This window comes from Cynocephalus volans, chromosome 8 (assembly GCF_027409185.1).
Source record: "Cynocephalus volans isolate mCynVol1 chromosome 8, mCynVol1.pri, whole genome shotgun sequence".
Taxonomy (NCBI): domain Eukaryota; kingdom Metazoa; phylum Chordata; class Mammalia; order Dermoptera; family Cynocephalidae; genus Cynocephalus; species Cynocephalus volans.
In genome coordinates this window covers 57,539,665-57,561,136 of record NC_084467.1, presented here as the reverse complement: position 1 = coordinate 57,561,136, position 21,472 = coordinate 57,539,665, and the positions used below count along the sequence as shown (strand labels likewise).

At 36.8% G+C, this 21,472-nt stretch overlaps 1 protein-coding gene across 1 annotated transcript in view; it reads right to left on the bottom strand.

The window, feature by feature from the left end:
- The window catches only part of IL23R (interleukin 23 receptor), a 75,138-nt gene extending 53,919 nt beyond the window's left edge, over positions 1-21,219 (bottom strand). The window contains exons 1-3 of the mRNA XM_063107092.1: positions 21,150-21,219; positions 18,086-18,382; positions 12,191-12,314 (exon numbers count right to left, since the gene is read on the bottom strand). Coding sequence (XP_062963162.1) covers positions 12,191-12,314; positions 18,086-18,382; positions 21,150-21,219 — 491 coding nt within the window. The remainder of the gene's footprint in view (positions 1-12,190; positions 12,315-18,085; positions 18,383-21,149) is intronic.
- Between the last annotated feature and the right edge of the window lie 253 nt (positions 21,220-21,472).

Below are 21,472 nucleotides of genomic sequence, written 5' to 3'. Positions count from 1 at the left end.
TTGGATCTCTCTCTCTCTCTTTTCTCTGTTTCACTGAACCTAACAAAAACCTCCATAAAAACCTGAAAGGATTGGGTCCAAGGAGTGTCCGGGTAGCTGAACACGTGGAGATACCTATAGTGTATGTACCTGGAGAAGGCATGTAAGCTTCACGCCCCTTCCCATATCCCTTGCCCTGTGCATCTCTTCCATCCAACTGTTCATCTTTATCCTTCATGTTAAATAAAAACTGTAGGAGGCCATTGCTTTGGTCTAAGTTCTTGCACTAGGCCCCAAAAGACCAGACTAAAAGTCAAAATGGAGTCACTCCTGCTAAATTTCCAGTCACCAACATTTTTAAGTAGTTATCTGACCTGTCCAGAAATCAGGAGAGAGAGATAACAGCCAATTTCCAAAACAGGCCTGTTTAAATCTTCAATTGGCGTAAAGGTGAAGTTCCCTCTGCTTTAATCCTTACACAAAAGAGATAGCCTGAAGTAACCTGATGTTAATTACACAGTTACTTTTCCGTTGTCTGACTTCCTGACTCCCCCCTACAAGGAGAGAAACTTTGAGATGACCAATCCATTTTTTGTTCTGTGTTTCTGCTTTCTTCAGCATTTTCTGTCTATAAAACCAAACTCCTCTGCTTGGTTCATTACACTTATTCTATTTCATGTGACATGTTGCCCAATTCTAGAATCACAACAAAGTAAATTGAGATCTTTAACTAAATTTGTTGTAATTTTGTCTTTTGATATTTATAATATTCTTTAAAATAAATGGGGAAACATAAGTAAAGTGTTTCCCTGAGTTCTGTGAACATTCTAGCAAATTAATCAAACCCAGGGAGGGGGTTGTGGAAATCCTGATTTTTAGCCAGTTGTTCAGAAGCACAGGTCACACAACCTGGGGCTTGTGACTGGCATCTGAAGTGGGTGCAGTCTTGTGGGGCAGAGCCCTTAACCTGTGGGATTTGATGCTATCTCTAGGTCGATAGTGTCAGAATTGAATTGAATTAGAGACACCCAGCTGGTGTCTGCTGGAGAAATTTTTGGTGTGCGAAGACCTCCTTCCCCCAATGCCCCCAACACATGCACATCTGGTGTCAGAAGTATTGTGTTGAGAATAGAGAGTAGGAAAAACACTGTGGTTTTTCCTATATCCCTTAGAGAAATGTATATTACATAGTTTTTTAATTTATTTCTATTTCTTTTTTTCGTAGACTAATATATAACAGATTATTCATTGAAGGGGGTCAGCACAATTTACATTTTTCTGATTTCCCTGTGCATCTAGCCCTAGTTATAATTAATAAATTTTCAATAAATAATGACGATTTATAGTGATGATGTGTTGTGGCACAGAAAACTATTCCCTGAATTATGGTGCTTTGGAATGCTGAGCACTTTGAAAATTAACAGGACCCAGAAATAAGTCTCAGAATCAAGGTACCTCTAACTTTGTCTTGCCCTGCTTACCCCAAGAGAGGGACTTTCTCTGGAATGTCTTTATCTGACTAAGAAAGCTTCTTTCCAAAACAAGGAATCTCATTAGACAACTAAGAAAGAACAACCCCCACAGACTGGACAGACTGGGAGGTCACCACACTTGGATAAATCTTTTCTCAAAATAATATCTGCCTCTCATGCTCATTCAAATTTCATTTAATCATTTACTGTCCCTCAAAAGAATTGTCTACATTTCTCTTCTCCCCCACTTCCCTATGAAAAACTGGTATGTAAGTTTCAGTACCTTATTGAGTTATTGGAAAATTACTCTCATGATTCCCTTGTGCATTGCCCCTCCCCATGTTAAAATAAATCTGTTATGGTTTTTCCCCCTATTAATCTGTGTTTGTCAGCTGATTTTTCAGAGAACATTCAGGAAGTTACAGGGGAAGTCATCCCTTGGCCGCTATAATGGTTACTAGTGTCTTCTGTTTATTTAATCACTCATTCAACAAATATTTATTTAACACCAGCTGTGTTCCAAGCACATACTTAGACACTGGGGCTACAATGAACAAAACAGATAAAGTCCAACTCTCATGTAACACACATTTTGGTGGAAACAAATAAATATATAATATATTCTGTGGTGATAAATGTTTAGAAAACAAATAGAGTAAGGGGTTAGAAATTTCTGGGAGTCGTGGTGAGGGATTTTTTTTTTTTTTTCAGAGAGAGATGGGAGAAGACCTCTCTGAGAAGGTGACATTAGAGCAGTAAAGGAACAAGCTCTGTGGCTTTCTGGAGGAAGAGCATTCTAGTGTGCAAAGGCCCTGAGGCAGGACCTTGCTTGGCTTGTTCAAACAATAGCAAGGTCAGTGAGTTTCCAGTAGGAGGGAGATGGAAAAGAATTAGAGATGATATCAGAGAGTTTTGAAGAAGGGGAGATTTAAAAGGCTTGTACGGTCACATAGGGTCACTGCAGAGAATCTGGCTTTGATCTCTTAGGGAACTGGGAGGTTCTGAGCAGAGGGGTGACAGGATCTGAGGTGCATGTGAAAAGGATTACTCTGACTACTTGTGAATTAGGGACTGTAGTGGAGACTAGGGGACAGTTAGGAAGTTCTTACACTAACCTTGGTGAGAGATGATGAGGCTTGACCAGGAATGTAGTATAGGTGGCAGGAAGAGGTCAGATTTTAAAAAACTGATCCAAAAGGATTTGCTGATCAATTGGATGAAGGGCATTATACAGAGGAATCCAGGAGGACTCCAGTGATTTTGACACAAATAATGGGAAGGATGAAGTTGTCATTTACTGAGACGGGAAATGCAAGTCTGGGGAGAAGGAGCTGGGTGTTCAGTTTTGAAATGCTGACTTTGAGACACCTTTTGGACATCTACTAGAAAATGTTGAAAGAGATGTTAGCTATATGGCAGCTGCAGTTCAGGGGAGATGTTTGGACTGGAGGTAGAAACTGGGAAATTTTATGCCATAAATCTGGATGAGACCTTTTAGGTAATGAGTGTTGATAGAGATAATAAGAGGCCCCAAGATAGAGCTCTGGGTCACTATTACTTTACTGGAAATGGAGAGGAATTGGCAAAAGAGACAGAGAAAAAGCATCCAGAAAGGCAGGAGAAGAAACAAAAGAAAGTAGTGTCCTGAAAGCCAAAAGAAGGAAGTGAAAAGCTAAGCCAAATACTCCTGAAAGTGAATGCTTCCAATAAGTGAGATAAGGGTGGAGAATAAAACACTCACTTTGGCAATGGGGAAACCATTAGTGGCTTCGATAAGAGCAGTTTCAGTAGAGTGGTGAGGGTAAAAATGCAACTAAACCAGATTAAAGAGAGGATGAGAAGAGAGAAAGTAAAGACAGACAGTAAAGAAAACTCTTTTGAGGATTTTTTTATATATATAAAGGGGAACAGAGAAATAAGGCAGTGAAGAGGAGAGACTGAGGAAGCATTATATTTTTCAAACAGGCATATGCTACAGCATGTTTGAGAGCTGATGGGAATGATCCAGTAAAGATAAAGAAGGTAATGATTCAGAAGAAAGAGGAAAATTGTTGGAACAATGTCATTCAGTAGGCAGAAGGGTAACATCTAGTATGCAAGTGGAAAATTGCCCTTAGGCCAATGGTAGTTCATCCATAGTAAGTTAAGTTCAAGTATATGGGTACAGATGTCAATGCATTAATAGGTGAGGGAAATTGTGGTATTTCTCATTATCCTGGTTTCTTAGTAAAAAAGGAAGCAGGTCATCAATAAAGAATGAGGAAGGGAGGATATTAGAGGCCATAGGTGTGAGAAAAAGCAATGAAATAATTATCTGGTTTAGTGGGGGAGTGACTTGGCTAGTGAAAGTAACACTACTGGTAGTAAGACTACTGGTAGGTTCTCTGGGCCCAGTTGAGGTTAGTGGTCATGAATATAAAGTGACGCCAGTCAACAAGGCTGCGTTTGTTTCCAGCCCCATTTAGCTCTCTGGGCTCATAATCAGTGAGGAAATGGATTTTAAAATATGAACTGCTTGGGCTGACCCTATGGCTCACTCAGGAGAGTGCGGTGCTGGGAGCGCCAAGGCTGTGGGTTCGGATCCTATATAGGGATGGCCAGTGTGCTCACTGGCTGAGCGTGGTGCGGGCAACACCAAGCCAAGGGTTGCAATCCCCTTACCGGTCACAAAAAAAAAAAAAAAAAAAAATATGAACTGCTTACTGAGTCCTAAAAGAACTACTGAAACCTAACATTACAGCCTTAAATATATTTGGAATCATATGTAAGAACTAAACATGCATGTGGAGAAGAGGATGTGACAAAAATAAGTAGGTCTTATGAACTGGCAGAGTAGGCAACTGATTTTAGGAGGTCTAAAATGATATCTAATCTAAAATTATTTGCCCTACTAATTTTCCATGGTCCCTGAAAATTCCACCATTGATGTTATTCTGAAAAGTTTATGATCTTATCATACAGAGATTGTGCCTTTTTTTTTTATCTCTAGAGTTTAACAGTATCAGAAAGATATGAAATGCTAAATAAATATTTGCTAAACTAACTTCAAACAATAATCACTACCACAAATACACAAGAAAGAACAAAACCCACTGGTAAAACACAAATGCAAACAAGAAAGTAAAAATAAACTAAATTTTACCACCTCAAAAAACTAACAAACATTGAAGATGAATAATAAAAGGGAAAGAAAGGAACAAAAGATATTTAAAATATCTAAACAAAAATTGATAAAATGGAAGGAGTAAGACAATACCTTTCAATAACAACCCTAAATGTAAGTGGATTAAACTTCCCATTCAAAAGACACAGGCTGATGGGTTGGATTAAGAAGCTACACCCAACTATATGCTGTCTTCAATAGACTCACCTCACCTGTAAAGACATACACAGATGAATAGTGAAGGATGGAAAAAGATATACCATGCAAATGGAACCCTGAATGAGCAGTATTAGCTATTTTTACATTGGATAAAATAAACTTTAAACCAAAAACCATAAAAAGAGACAAAGAAAGCCACTATATAATGATAGAGGGATCTATCCAACCAGAAGACATAACAAATGTAAATATATATGCCACCAACACCAGAGCACCCAGATATATAAAGCAAACACTATTAGACCTAAAGAAAAAGACAGTTCCCAATGTAGTAATAGTGGGGGAACTGAACACATCTCTCTCAGTACTGGACAGATCATCCAGGCAACATATTAACAGAGAAAGACAAAATTTAAACTATACTTTAGACCAGTTGGACCTGGCAGATTATCTACAGAACATTTCAGCTAACAGCTTACAGAATATACATTTTTCTCATCAGCACATGGAACATTTTCAGGGTAGAAAATATTCAGTCACAAATCCACAAATTTCAAAAATTGAAATCATTTCAAGCACCTTTTCAGACCATAACAGATTAAAACTAAAAATTAATAACAGGCAAAACTCAGGACACTATACAAATACATGGAAATTAAACAACAGACTCCTGAATGACCTATGAGTCCAAAAAGAAATTAAATAGGAAATCAAAAGTTTCTTGAAGCCAACAAAAACAAAGACACATCATATCAAAACCTGTGGGATACTGCAAAAGCAGTACTAAGAGGGAAATTTATTGCAATTAACACTTACATCAAAAAAATAGAAAGATTTAAGGGCTAGCCCAAGGCTCACTTGGGAGAGTGCGATGCTGATAACACCAAGGCCATGGGTTCGGATCCCTACTAGAGATAGCTGTTTAGCTCACTTAGGAGAGTGTGGTGCTGACAACACCAAGTCAAGGGTTAAGATCCCCTTACTGGTCATCTTTTAAAGAAAAAAAAAATAGAAAGATTTCAAATATACAACCTAACACCACCTCAGAGAACTAGAAAAACAAGGACAATCCAATCCTAAAAATAGTAGATGGAAAGAAATAATTAAGATCAGAACAGAACAAGATGATATAGAGACCCAACAAATGATACAAAAGATCAATGAAACAAAGAGTTGTTTTTTTGAGAAGATAAACAAAATAGATAAATCATTAGTTAGATTAATGAAAAAAGGAAGAGAGAAGACCCAAGTAATAAAAATCAGAAAAGAAAAAGGAGACATTATAACTGATACCATAAAACTACAAAGAATCACTAGAGACTATTATAATCAACTATACAACAACAAATTTGAAAACATGGAGGAAATGGATAAATGTCTGAACACATACAAATTACCAAGACTGAACCAAAAAGAAATAGAAAACTTGAATGGACCAATAAAAAGCAATGAGATTGAAGCAGTAATCAGCAGTCTCCCAGCTAAGAAAAGCCCAGGACTGGATGGCTTTACCACTGAATTCTACCAAACCTTTAAAAAGAAATTAATATTAATTCTCTTCAAACTATTCCAAAATATTGAAACAGAGGTCATTCTCCCAAACTCATTCTAGGAGGCCAGCATCACCTTGATACCAAAACCAGACAAAAATATAACAAAAAAAGAAAACTACAGGCCAATATCATTGATGAATACAATTGCAAAAATTCTCAACAAATGTTAGCAATCAGAATATAGCAACACATCAAAAAAAGCATACACCATGATCAAGTGGGATTCATCCCAGAGAGGCAAGTCAATAAATGTGATATACCACATCAACAAAATCAAGGACAAAAACCATGATTATTTCAATAAACACTGAAAAACATCTGACAAAATTCAACATCCCTTCATGATAAAGGTTGTCAGCAAACCAGTATAGAAGGAAAGTATCTCAACACAATAAAAGCCATATGTGATAAACTCACTTCTAATATCATCCCGAATGGGGAAAAGCTGAAAACTTTTCCCTTAAGAACAGAAACAAGACAAGGATGCTCACAACCACCACTCCTATTCAACATAGTGTTAGAAGTACTAGCCAGAGCAATGAAGCAAGAGAAAGAAATAAAGGGCATCCCAATTGGAAAAGACAAAGTGGAAGTGTCCCTGTTTGCAGATCACATGATCCTTTACATAGAAAAACCTAAACACTCTACTGAAAAACTTTTACAGTTAATGAACAATTTCAGTAATGTTGTAGGATACAAAATCAGCACTCAAAAATCAGTAGTATTTTTATTCTCCAGTAACAAACCAACAGAAAAAGAAATTAAGAAAGTAAGCCCATTTACAATAGTCACCAAAAAACCAGAATAACTAGGAATCAATCTAACCAAGGATGTGAAAGATTTCTACAAAGGAACTACAAATCACTACTGAAAGAAATTAAAGAAGAAAAAAAAGGTGGACATTCCATGCTCTTGGATTGGAATAATCAACATTGTGAAAATCTCCATACTACCCAAAGTGATCTACAGATTAAATGCAATCCCCATCAAAATACCAATAACATTCTTCATAGAAATAGAAAAAAATGATCCTAACATTCATGTGGAACACAAAAGACCACAAATAGCCAAAGCAATCCTGAGCAAAAAATAAATAAAGCCAGAAGCATAACACTCCCTGACTTCAAATTATACTACAAAGCTATAGTAACCAAAACAGCACAGTACTGGCATAAAAATAGACACTCAGACCAATGGAACAGAATAGAGAACCCAGAAATCAATCCGCTTACAGTCAACTGATCTTTGACAAAGGCAATAAGAACATACATTGTTGTATGTTCTCAATAAATGGTGCTGGGAAAATTGGACACCCATTTGCAGAATAATGAAACTAGAACTGTACCTCTTGCCATATACCAAAAGCAACTCGAAATGGGTTAAAGACTTAAGTGTAAGACCTGAAACTATAAAACTAATAAAGGAAAATGTAGAGGAAACACTTTAGGAAGTAGGACTGGGCAAACACTTTATGAATAAGACACCAAAAGCACAAGCAAGAAAATAAAAAATAAAAAAATGGTATTCTATCAAACTAAAAAGCTTCTTCACAGCAAAGGAAACAATCAACAGAGTGAAAAGACAACCTACAGAATGGGAGAAAATATTTGCAAACTATATGTCCAACAAGGGATTAATAACCAGAATATACAAAGGGACTTGACAACTACACAGTAAAAAAAACAAATAACACAATTTTTAAAAGGGCCAAGTAGCTGAATAGACATTTTTCAAAGGAGGACATACAAATGATGAATAGGTACTTGAAAAAAATGCCCAACATCACTAATCATAAGGGAAATGCAAAGTAAAACCACATTGAGATATCATCTCACCCCAGTTAGACTGGTTATAATAAAAAAGACTGAGAATCACAAATGCTAGCAAGGATGCAGAGAAAGAAGAACTCTTGTACACTGTTGGTGGGACTGTAGATTAGTACAGTCATCAAACCAAACAGTATGAAGGTTTCTCAAACAACTAAAGATAAATCTACCGTATGATCCAGCAATCCCACTTCTGGGCATATACATAAAGGAATGGAAATCATCATGTCGAAGAGATACTTGCACTCCCATGTTCATCACAGCTCTATTTACAATAGCCAAGATATGGAACCAACCTAAATGTCCATTGGGACGACTGGATAAGGAAAATGTGGTATATATGCATAATGGAATACTACTGAGCCATTAAAAAGAATGAAATTCTGTCATTCACAGCAACATGGATAAGGTTGGAGAAAACTATGTTAAGTGAAACAAGCCAGGCACAGAGGGAAAAATACCTCATGTCCTCACTCATAAGTAGGAGCTAAGAGAGAAAGAAGGAAGGAAAGAAAGACACAGTGGTGTGTTGGACTTGCAGAGGGAATGAGATGAACTAGGGTTGCTGGGGGCAGTGAGGGGAGGGGAGGACAGTGAGGGGGGTTCAGAGAGAGGTCGGGTGGGGGACATGGGGAATAATTGCAATTTGAGGTGGTGGGCACGCTGATAGTATTGGTCTGATCACCGCATCTTGGGCACAGATGCTGATGGTCAGCTCTGTGCCCCATGAATATGTATAATCTATAAAAATAAAAAACAAACATAAAAAATAAATTTAAAAATGTAAATAAAATTAAAGTGATATCTAATCTAAAAATGTTTGCCCTAGTGATTTTCCATGGTCCCCCCAAATTTCACCATTAGTGTTATTCTAAAAAGTTTATGAGCTTGTTATACACGGAGATGGTGTCTATTATTTTTTATTAATCTATAGAGTTTAACAGTGTCAGGAAGACATGAAACACTAAATAAAGATTTGCTAAATTAACTTGAATGAAACAGAATGCGGGGCCATTATTCATTCATTTTCATTCAGGTATTTATTCAGTAAAAGGCACTGTGTCAGACACTACAAGAGTTCCCGAGGTAAAGAAAAAACATACTTACATGAAGCTGCTGAGGACAGTGGGACAACAGTGGTAGATGTTTATTAGCAGAAGTGGGGTATTTTTTTTTTTTTCCTATCACCACCCACTGATATATAGTAAAATACAGGAGGTAGAAGAGAGTATATGAACAACTATACGTCTGTGTCCGGTGGGGCTCCACAAAGGAGCTGGGGAGAAAGAAAGTCTTGAAGCAACACAGACATAATTCCTCTACAGTACTTTAGTCCAACACCAGGAGGCCCCTGAGGGCCCCTATGCTGCCATAGAGGGAACACCGCCTTTCTGCCACTGGTGAAACTAGTGGGTGGGCTGAGGTAAAAGGCTTCTCAAGGCAGGTATTTGTGATTTTATGGGAAAAAACACCACATGAGTTAGAAGTGAAACCTTGCAAATGCTGATCTCTTCTTTTCTGCCAAAGTGAAAAATACCGTCATAACCCAGGATCAGAAGAACTTCTTTAAACCTGATAAATACTACCCCAGCCACAACATTTATTAGAAGTCAACTTTTTCCTGGAGGGAAAGATCTTTTTGCTAGTTAGAGAAACTGACTTTCTCTTCTCTAGTTTTTGTAACTTATGAGTTTGTTTCCAATTATCATCAGATGAATAAATGTTTGTTTTCTGTTCCAATTTGTGCTTCCAGGAACTCATGCTTTGAATTTGCTAGAGAAGAACATTCATTTTTATGCTAGTCTTTCACATCCTTACCTCCTCTTTAAAATATGATAAAATCCCATTAGTCTGAACTCCATCAGTTCAGAATTTGGGTTAGGTTTGTCAGAGTTTGGCTATAGTTTACTGCTGGATTTTAGGAAAGACCGTGGATAAAACAATTTTTAAAATATGTGTGATACTGTACTATTATTATTATTGAACTAGACTGTAAGGGAGAATGCAGGAAATATCTATTTCTAGTTATTAGCTAAAATAATCAGTCAACAAGTATGTATCGATCACTTAATATGTGTCAGGCCCCATTCTGGGCTTAATCAATACAGCAAAGAAAAAAACAAATGAAAATTCTTGCCGACATTGAACTTACATTCTAGTTTAGATTAACAAATGAATTTACTATTGACAATAGTATACAATAGCTAGAAAATTAGTCTTTTTCAACATCTCTTTCTAGATTTGTCCAAAATTACTTTATTACTTGAAAATAATGTGAATAAAATTATTGTTTATAATATCCTGTCATTTTTATGGCTTTAAATCAATCTTTTCCTTTCCCAAATCAGTTAGGTTTGATGTAAGAGCAAATCAAACTAGCCTAGGGAGTTAGCCTGAGTGTCATTATAATATTCTAATACCCCCTGCTGTGGTCTGAATGTGGGTGTCCCCTCCCACTCCCACCACAATTTATATGTTGAAACCTGAAATCTAACTCCCAATGCAATAATATTAAGAGGGGCCTTTAGCAGGTATACTTTAAATAAGATGAATTGTATTCAATAAAGCTGTTATACCTAAAACGAAAGAAGGAAGGAAGGAAGGAAGGAAGGAAGGGGAGGGAGAGAGAGAGAGAGAGAGAGAGAAATAGAGTTAACTAACCAAAGGATCAGTAGGTCCATGAGATACTTCCAGGTTCCAGGAGACAGTAAAAATCCTCGAGGCACTAGGCTTTCTCTGTCAACTTGGCACTACATACTTTTTCTGACAGCTTGAAGTGTGGGGTTTGGTCCCATACCGCCCTCATTTTCACATTCCTAAAGTTGACTTAGCAATGAGACTCTAATTTTCTGGTTCTCATGGCCTTTGTTCACCCCAGGTAAATATTTCACCCTGGAGTCAAGGGGGTAAGTCTCTGACTGCAGAGCCAAAGAGACCCCTGTTAGAATCCCATCTCTCTTCTTAGCCAAGTAACTTTGGAGAGGTCATGTGAGTTCTTCAAGCCACCTGTAAAATGGGAACAATAATAATAGCTCCCTCACAAGGCTGAGTTGAGAATTGAGACATAATACACATCAAGTACAGGGAACAGTACTCAGCATGTTGTATATTTATCCATGGACGCTACCTATCCCTGATATCAGTGTCTCATGGTACCTGACCACACCTCTGTTTAACCCTGGCTGAGAATGATATGCCCAGGGAATGCCTCTGGTAAGCTGAAGTTTAGCAATGTATTCATAAAATCTGTCTAGTTTTTACACAGAATTTCTTGATTAAAGAAATTTCTTTTTATTTTTCACCTAATCAAAATTATTCTGAGTATCTAACAGGTGGAGAGAGACAACACATTGGAAGTTTATTCTCTTCCATAATGATAAGAAATATACAGCATCCCTTAAATACACCCTGAGATCTGGTCCCCTACTCCCCTTAGTATCAGGCAATCTTGGAAAGTCAGTCAACCTATAGAGACATTAAATTTAAGATCTGAGGGTCATTATTAACAATTAATAGTTTTCATGAGTTTAGTGCTAACTGTGGACCTGGCACCATGTTACATGCTTTAAAAGCTAAATTCCACTTAATTAGAAAAAACATGTACATTAGGTTCTATTTTTAGGCCCATCTTAAAGAAATAACAATTTGGAGACATTAAGTTGTCTAAAACCTAGAACAAGAATAGAGCTGGGATTTCAGCAAAGGGTTAAAACTGTGCCCTGCCGTACCACGTTGGGCCCCTGCTACCAATTACCTACCAGTGAATAAAAAGGTCAGAAAGATCAAAGAACACAAAAGAGGACTAAAATTTGGAGGAAAAAAAAAAGATCATAGAACACATTGCCCCACAGAGTGAAAATATGAATGTCCCGAAAAGGTTGTTGGTAGTTTCACTGAGCATAACTAGGAAGTTGGGGATAATCAGGGTGTATGTTTACTGTTTGAGGCTAACTGTTTGGATCTCTGCTGGAGGCAGATCCTGGGCTGGACAACTGGAGTGGAACTGCTTATGTGAAGGAAGCTGAGGAAGGAACCTACCTCTTCACATACACCACATACTTTGTGTTGATGTAGGTGGGCTTCCCAGCTTTCCAGGTACAAGTCACGTTGCCTGAATATTCATAAATGACACAGGTGACCTCGTCAGGAACATCTGGTGGATCTGCAACAAAACATATCCCTTAGGAGCCGCCATAAGAAACATGAAGTTCTTTATGAAGTAGTCAGTTGATGGACTGTCCATTTTATTTAGGAAATCAGGCCAATCAGCACTCCTCACCGCCCTGCTCTTCATTCCATCTCTGCCACCTCACCTCGCAAGACACTCTGCCGTCACACATTGCTCCTCTCCTTCATATACGTCACTATATTCTCCATTCCTTTGGGGAGACTAACATGGTCAAGTTCCTCCCATCCCCCCAAAAAGGCTCCTCCCAAATTCTGTCTCCCCTCAGCTGTCACTATATCTTTCTCCTTTTCTTAACAGCTGAACATGTTTAAAGAGTTCATTATTCTTCCTCTCCCATTTACTATTTGTGTGTGTGTGTGTGTGTGTGTGCGTGCGTGCGTGTGTGTGTGTATGTGGCTGGCTTGTATGGGAACCGAACTCTGGACCTTGGTGTTATCAACACTACGCTCTAACCAACTGAACTAACCAGCCAGCTCCTCTCATTTACTCTCAAATCCAAAACAGTCAGGATTTGGTCCCCACAATTCCACCAAAACCACGGTTGCTAAGGCCATTCACAACTTTCTTTTCAACAAACCCCACGATCTCTTGTCAGCTGTCGTTGAACTTGACCTCTGCAGCATTCAATATTTTTGCTCACTCCCTCCTTGAAACCTCTCTGTTTTTTGGCTCTTGTGAAAGTGCTCTTCATAGTTTTTTCCTACTTCTCTGGCATACTATCTCCTTCTCTGACACATATTCCCTACTCACTCTAAAAGCTCGGTGCTCACACATACAAAGGAATATTATTCTGCCTTAAGAAGGAAGAAAATCTTGGCCCATGCCACACCATGAATGAAACCTGGAGACATTATGCTAAGTGAAATAAGCCAGAGTCAAAAGGACAAGTACTGTGTGATTCTACTTATACAAAGTATCCAGAGTAGTCAGACTTATAGAGAAAGAAAGTAGAATGGCGGTTGCCAAAGGCTGTGGGGAGGAGGAGTGGGAGTTATTGTTTAATGGGTACAGACTTTCAGTTTGCACTAAGAGGATTCTGGAGATAGATGGCGATGGTGGTTGCACAATAAGGGGAAAGTACTTAACGCCACTGAACTATGCACTTAAACATGGTAAAAATGGTACATTTTATGTTATGTATATTTTGCCACAACAAGAAAAAAAATTTTTTTGAACTTTGGTATTCACAGAATTCTTTCAAGGCTTTTTCTTCACTGCCCCATTCTCTCCCCAAACCCAACCCCTACCACCCAGCTTTTTCTCCAGGTGGCCATATTATGGAGAACATCTTTATTTTTTGTCCACTAGCATTTTTCCCTTTTGAGAACTGACATCCCCCAACTCCCTCACACCCACCCCACCCCTGTCAATTACTAGGCTGTCAATCATTAGGCTCTACATAGAAGTGTGCTCTTGACCTAGGCTAACTAATCAGAGAAATTTTTTTTTTTTTTTTTTTTTTTTGGATAATCAGAGAACTTTCCTTGGGACTGAGTGCACAACTCAAGATTAACAAATTAGAATTTTCCAGGGGACTTTTGCTGGAGCCATTGTAAAAGAGGCTCATTCTTCCTCCCTGAAATTGTTGTCTCTGAGTAGCATGTGAGCTGTGAGTTGCTGGTGGCCATCTTGCTGTCATAGTAAAACAGTCTTTTTATCACTCTTTAGCCTATTTAAGAATAAAGTCAACATAGGGGAAACCAAAACCCAAGAGACCGGAAAAGATGAGAGAGTTCTGATGACACCGTTTGAGCCCTTGGGGCCTCTGAAGCCTATGAAACCCAAAGAACTATAGGAGGGCATCTGAAATTTTCAGTAATATCCATTAAAAAATAACTAAAATCAAGATTGAAAAAAAGTATGGAAATGTATACTGTTTATTATATATTTACTTTTCAGGCATGGCTCTCTCATCTTGTCCTTACATGTGAAATACTGCCTGAGATACTTGACCACTCTAAGAATGACAAAACAAATGAAAAATGGGGGCTCATAAAGATATTTATGCACCTGAAGCTACACCAAAAGATTTATCTTAAGTACAAACGCACTCTTTCAGTTTGCCTGCAAATCATTTATCAACAATGTTACTTGTAAAATAATAAAGCATATTAAAAATTTTATCAAAACAATAATGGATGTCATTTAAATGTATCAAATTAGCAAATGAGTAAGGATTTTGGTAATAAGAGTTACATCAGATTGTTGTTAGATCTCGTTGCCAGATTATTCAATATCCAAGAATAAACTTGCTATACAACTAGATACTAGAGAATGTCCTGAAAGACAAAGGAGGAGGCTTGAGTTTTTGCTTTTTCCTACCCATTTCACCCCTGCCCTATTATTGGGACACTCACTAATCACAGGCCAGGATTCTTGTTAATTCAAAGTCTAGCCAAGGATTATTTTCTACTGAGAGCTTCCTGAAAGCAGAACTATGATTCCCTCTTCTTTATATTTCAGGCATTTCACATGTTTTTCATGCTGGTAACCACTCAATGAATTTCATTCCATGAACTGATTGGCTTAATTAATAAGATGATAACAAGGACTAAAATGAAGACAGGCACAATGTCTGGCAGTGACCACTCTGCATTCCTTACCCAAGGACGGTGCAGGCCAGCCTAACTGTGTAGTAATGATACTTAATAGCAATGTTAAAGATGAATATTCAGGGGCTTTTATTAGATAACAAATCTGCTTTCATCACTATAGGTAGAGGTCAAAGATGGCTAAATTTAAGTCAGAGATGTTTAAAATTTTAAATAAACGATTAAGTGGAACCATGATGAATGGTGTATGGTTTATGTTACTTTGCTGTTTTTACATAAATAAAGATATCTTGTAGTGTTTTATCCCATGATTGGTGTGGCTCTGTCAGAACAAGTTTCTCATTATATGTGTGCATTTAATCACAGATAAGAATATAAGAAGTGTTTAAGACTATGGCTAAAAATGGAAATTGTGACAATATGGTTTATGTTTTACAAGTTACACATTAAAGCACAAACTTTTAAATATATTTGGATTTCTTTTAAATATATCTGGATTTCTTTTCAGAGAAAGCAATGACGCATTTATCTTGTCTTTTATGATTTGCCTCCAGTCTAAAAAAATACATATAATCTTTTTTGTTCAAAATAGCGATGATAAGTTGACATAGTAAAGCTCACAGGAGCTTTATCCTGTGATCAAAGTGGTCCAGTGAAAGCAATGTGATTTCTAGAATGCCACAAAAACCCTCAAAAACCTTTTTACGACCTACTTAAATAGGAAGTTTTGTTTGCTAAGACTGCAGAACCCAAGAATAGTTCAGCTTGAATCCAGAGGTTTGAGTAAATTTTTACCTGACAGTTACTTTTTCATACTCATAACCAGAGATCTAAGTAAGGAGTTACAATTCACAAATTAAATGGAAAGAGTGATGTTCTTTCTAAGCAGTCATCAGCAGAGACTGTGTATCTATTAGGTTGTCCTAGAAGGGGAGCAAAGTCCGTTTCCTTTATCTTAACCATGGCTTGGTTTTGGGTTTGGGGGCAGAGAGGCCTCTCAGCCAACACTGGGAGAGCTGTTGAGAATAATCAGTCCACAAACTACAACACAAGGAAGGAGGTGTTAAAATTTGTAGGAGGTTATCATTTTGGACTGAGCTCCTGCACTAGGCCCCAACAGACCAAACCAAAATGGAGTTGATTATGCTAAGTGCCATGTAATCAAACTGAAACTTTAAGAAAGCAGGTAAAACCCCAAACAGACCAGTTTTTCCTGAAAACAAGAGATTCACTGAAACCAATCAGATACGGCCCAGTCAACCTGAGCTGGTATAAGGAAGTCCCCTCTGCTTTAACCTTTACGAGAAAAGTAACCTGAAATAACATGGTGTTAACCAATCCATTTTTTTATTATTCTGTTTCTTTGTTCCTACCTTACAAAAAACCAACTGTTCTGTCATGCCCAGTGGAGTACCTGTCTATTTTATAGAATGAAATGCTGCCCAATTCAAGAATGGCAAATAAAAGCCAATTAGATCTAAAAACTAAATATGTTGAAATTTTGTCTTTTAACAGAGACAATACTTATTTCGCTTCTTTTTTTCTTCTGGCTTAAATTAACAACTAATCTTTTTCCCATAACTGTGGAAGTTGCTTATTTGTTCTCTGGAGAAATGATACACTCTCTCCACTCTCACTCCCACCCCCAAAGGATAAATAGTAAAGTATTTAAGCACTGAGGGATGGTTATGTTTCCTGAGGATGTGGACAATTTAAGGAGATTTCATATATCAGATAAGATGTCTACTTGTGGTTTAATTTCCACAATTTAGGGCAAGTTTAGCATGTTTAAGGCATCAGTTTACCAACTTTATTGTCTGGCTCCAAAACTTACTACTTTCCTTCCTCAACTCACCCCCATCACTTTCTGTAGTTCTTGTCTCTTTTGAAAATTATGCATGATCAGTTGCCCAGTTAAGTAGGACAATGGCCTCACTACAGAACAAGGAAGGCTCCTGCTTTTTAGGAGGTCACTATATAGAACAGGCAGTAGTGGTGACATTGGTCTGGCTCTTCTCAGCCAAGGTCTGGAGGTGTGAAAGAAGCAAGAACTCAGATTTGATTCTCAAAAGTATGAAGGAAGGGAGCAAGGCAAAGACCCAAAGTCCTTTATTTTTCACTGAAAATAAGCCCAGGTGCCACAGAGGATGAATCTCAGGATTAAGACAGTGCTGAACTTATTGATCTGTCCAATTCCACAAATCAACTCATATTACTGTAGTAACTTAAACGCCTTCATAATAATATAAACACAAATTAAATTTAGCCTATATTTCTAAGAGTAACTTGACTACATTTTTTCTTAATAATTACAGTAACAAACAGTGATCCGCAATTGGAGCAGTGGAATTAAGAGCAGGGGATTGTATGAGAACCTCCTCATGTTTTGTCAAAAGGATGAATTTTTAAGGTTCAAGCACTGTTGCTGTATTTTAAAGTTTATGATAAATTATTGAAATTCAGGGCTTAATGTAACCAGTATAATTAACCTCATTTTACAGACAAGGAATTAAGGCTCAAATTGGTTACCCTTGAGATTTGCCCAAGGTTACATAGCTATTAAGAAGTACAACGGGAACACAAAGGTAGTTTTGCAACTCTCCCTAAATCTTGACCTCAAAACTTCTCAATGGGATCTACTTCAAGACTGATGATATTAGTTTGGAAAAGAAATAAAAAACATAAGTGAAAAAGAGGTGAAAAGAGCAACAGTTTAAATCTGAGGGTGCCGGCCCTCACGTATGCCATTTTTGGCCAGGCTAGTAGTGAAAAATTACTTTGTTTTTGTTTTTTCTTCTTGGCAGCTGGCTGGTAGAGGGATAGAAACCTAGACCTTGGTGTTACCATGCTCTAACCAACTCAGTTAACTGGCCAGCCCCCAAACTGTTTTTTGAATGAATTGGCAACATTTTAAAATCGGAAGAGTTCACACAAAAAATTCATATTTCTGTCTTTCTTTGTAGAGTCAAAAATCTGGGAATACCAGGTCCCACGAATGCTGGATCTGGGCAGTAGCATTCATATAGTTCACCAATGTGGCCCTTGGAGATATTTGTTTTTGTGGCCCCTGTGTTAAACCAATCGAAGAAGTGATCTATATCACTTTGCCTCTATTTTTAGACAAGACTGGTAATTACCAATTAGTTGTTAGACTAGCTTACGTTTGCATTTTGGAGGTTCCCCAACACTTACATCCAGAAGAAATGTCTTCTCCACATATCAGTGTCTCTTGAGAGCGTCCTGGACATGCAGCAGTGCAGTACATGGAGGCATGTGGTTCTGTAAAGTTCTTATACCAAAGCCGAGCTGTTGTTTTATTAATCCTTGTGATTTGAAATCTTTCTTTGATGCCACTTTTATAAAAATATAGTTTAGTTGGTTGGCAGTTCTTAATGGCTGCTTGGCAATAGACAGAGATATTCATACCCATCTTAAAAATCGTGGCTGGTTCTACCCAGATGTGGCCAGAGCAGTTGATATTTGTAATTCCTGGAAATAAATAGATAAAATAATAACTTCTATGTAAAATGTTAAAACAAGAGATTCAAAAGAATATGCTATTGCATGTAAAATTATTCTTTTCTGTTAATTAAATGATTTCCATTGGAAAAAAAGTTTTGGGACTAAGTGTATCTTTTCATTGATTAGTTTATTACAGTGTGGTTTTATCATGCTTCTATTGATATTCAGCAGCATGAAACAAGACTAGAGTCAGCCTTTAACCTTCTGTAATTATCTAAAGAGTAAATTAACTCTCCTACTTTAAAGAGGAGAACTGAGGCATTATAAAGTTACACCATTTTTCAAAAGTAAGATTAGAAATAACATTGGTACTTCAGAATCTGAAACCCATTCTCTAGTTATTCGGGCTTTCATTCTTTTTTAGATATAGGCTACTTGTATCAGCAAAGTATAAATATGATGAATAAAATCATACTCTTGCCACTGACAAAAATCTAGTGCTAAATAACGATGCAGAATTCATCATTAATTTAGTAATATGTGAAAATGTTCAGAATATATTAAGTAAAAAAACAAGTTGCAAAATAGCATATTTAATTTAGGTTCAATGATAGAAAGAAGTAAACAGATGGATGAATGAAAGAGAAATACTCTGAGATACTAATAATGATAATCTCTGTGTTAATTTTTTTATTTTTAATGATATATTTCTGTGTTTTAATAATTATATAATGAATACATTACTTTAATAACCAAAAAGTAATCATTTAAAATTATTTTTATAAAGTCAAATGACAATTCAATGCAATATTAATAAAATGAAATATATGTCAAGGAAAACATACTAAAGTTTCTACCAAATTTACTGCAGGATTTTTCTGAATATACCTTTATTAAACTACCTTTAACTCTTATCAAAATAGTGAAAATTAAAGGTCAATATTTGAGTTGGAACATCAAGGACCTTATCTTTAGAACATTAAGCTTAAAGAATTAACTCGTTGTATAATATAAATGTAATTAAATATTTCTATTTGTATAATGAACATCTACATATAAATTATAAATATTTAAATGTTAATGCAGTGATAAAAATAATTCCATCATCATCAATAGGGAAATAAAATAAAAAGGACAAGACATGAAAAGGAAGTTTTAAGAAAGTATCTGGCTACTTTAAATAAGTTCAACAATTCCAGTTTAGACAAACTGTATCCCTAGCACCTTAAAGAAATATGTGATACTATAATGAAACTATTGTGAGTAGTCTTTGAGAATACATAGAAAATGTCAAAAATCTGAGAAGACTTCATATTTGGACAAATGCTATCTTGTTTTACAAAAATGTAAGAAAGGAAAACCTCAGAAACACTGGACCACTGAGCTTCACAACATTCAGGAGTGAATTACTTAGTCAATGGGTTTTCAGTACAAAGAAAAAAAAATCAGTGATTGATGGAGTCAAAATGGACTATATAAGAACAAGTCATACAAAAACATAAGTTTCCCTTTGTAATAGAGTTATTGTATTGGTTAGAGGAATAATAAACTTAGTATATTTTTTATTTCTGCAAAGCTATTGAAAAGGAATGACATATTCTAGTAGAAAACTTGAAAAAAAACCGTAATCTGGATGATATTAAAAATATTCATAACAGATTGAACAGCAACAGATAAAAAAATTTCTAATGGGCAACTAGAAGGTCTCTAAGACCATGTCACAGGGGTTTTTGTCTTATTTCTGTATATACTAATCACTTGAATGTATAAACAGAAGTTCTACTTACCATTTGCATATTTCAAGAAGCTGGAAAAGACAGCTAGTGTCTTATTTCCCCTAAACCTTCTTGGATAGCTATTGATCTGACTCTAGAAGTGTCTAACATCATCCTGCTGAGGGATTCTAGTTCTGAGGATGAGACTACATCTATATCTTCAATATAATTGTGTCCCAACCTAGAAATGATGGTTTTGCTTTTGTCACCATGCTAGTCTGCAAAACTTTATTCTAACCCTGCCTTGGTGATGTTTATCTTCCAGTAATTGAACCTCTGCCACCTGCCCAGGACACTATTGTCCCCAACAGAAACTCCCAAATGCCAACTTCTGCCCTGCCTGAACTTCTGACAATCCCCTTCCTGAATTCCTCAAAGATGCCCAACCAAATAGGTCCAGATATTTGTGTCAATTATAAGATAGAAATAATAATAGCACTTGATAGTACTGCATGAAGTTGTTGGGAGAAATAGAAGGCTAGCGCAGAGCCTGGCACATGGTAACCATCAATGAATGGTTTGTGGAATTGAATTAAATTCAAATATTTGATGATTTCTCATAACACTTAATATAGTCTGAAGAAAGAACATGCCAACTCAAAGTAATAAGTTCCTTCGTGGAAATACTCATATGATTTAGAGGACTGATCATCAAGGATATTGGAGAAAGGAATCCTGCATTTGGAGGGAGGGTGGACCATTTCTATTTCATTCCATATAACTTTTATCTACATATAAATTTTCCCAATCTAATAACTTTTTTTTTTTTTTTGTCTTTTTCATGACCGGCACTCAGCCAGTGAGTGCACCGGCCATTCCTATATAGGATCCGAACCCGCGGCGGGAGCGTCGCTGCACTCCCAGCGCCGCACTCTCCCAAGTGCGCCACGGGCTCGGCCCCCAATCTAATAACTTTTGTATTCTTCAGAGCAACTAGCATAATGCCTTGAAAATAATAATCACTCAATATTCTATTTTTTAAATAAAAGATAGAGAGAGAGAGATGAAAAATACTATACCTCCATGACACCAATTGAAGAATATGTAAAGAGCTATTACCACATCCCATTGAATAGTGACATGACTCATGCCTGAAAGCAGGAAAAAGCCCTTTGTTTCCCTCTGGAAAAAAAACATTTAAAAATGTTTAAATTGTAATATTTTAATAAAACAATAAAAAGCATTACATTTTTCACTAACAGTTACTGCTTTTGATGGGAACCTTTGATTAGGAATAAAAGAAGGAAGGCAGAAAGAAAGGAAACAGGGCAAAGAATGTCACTGTTGTATAAGGAGGTACAATAGGAGGTGGAAGAGTAAAGCATAAGAATAGGACTTTATA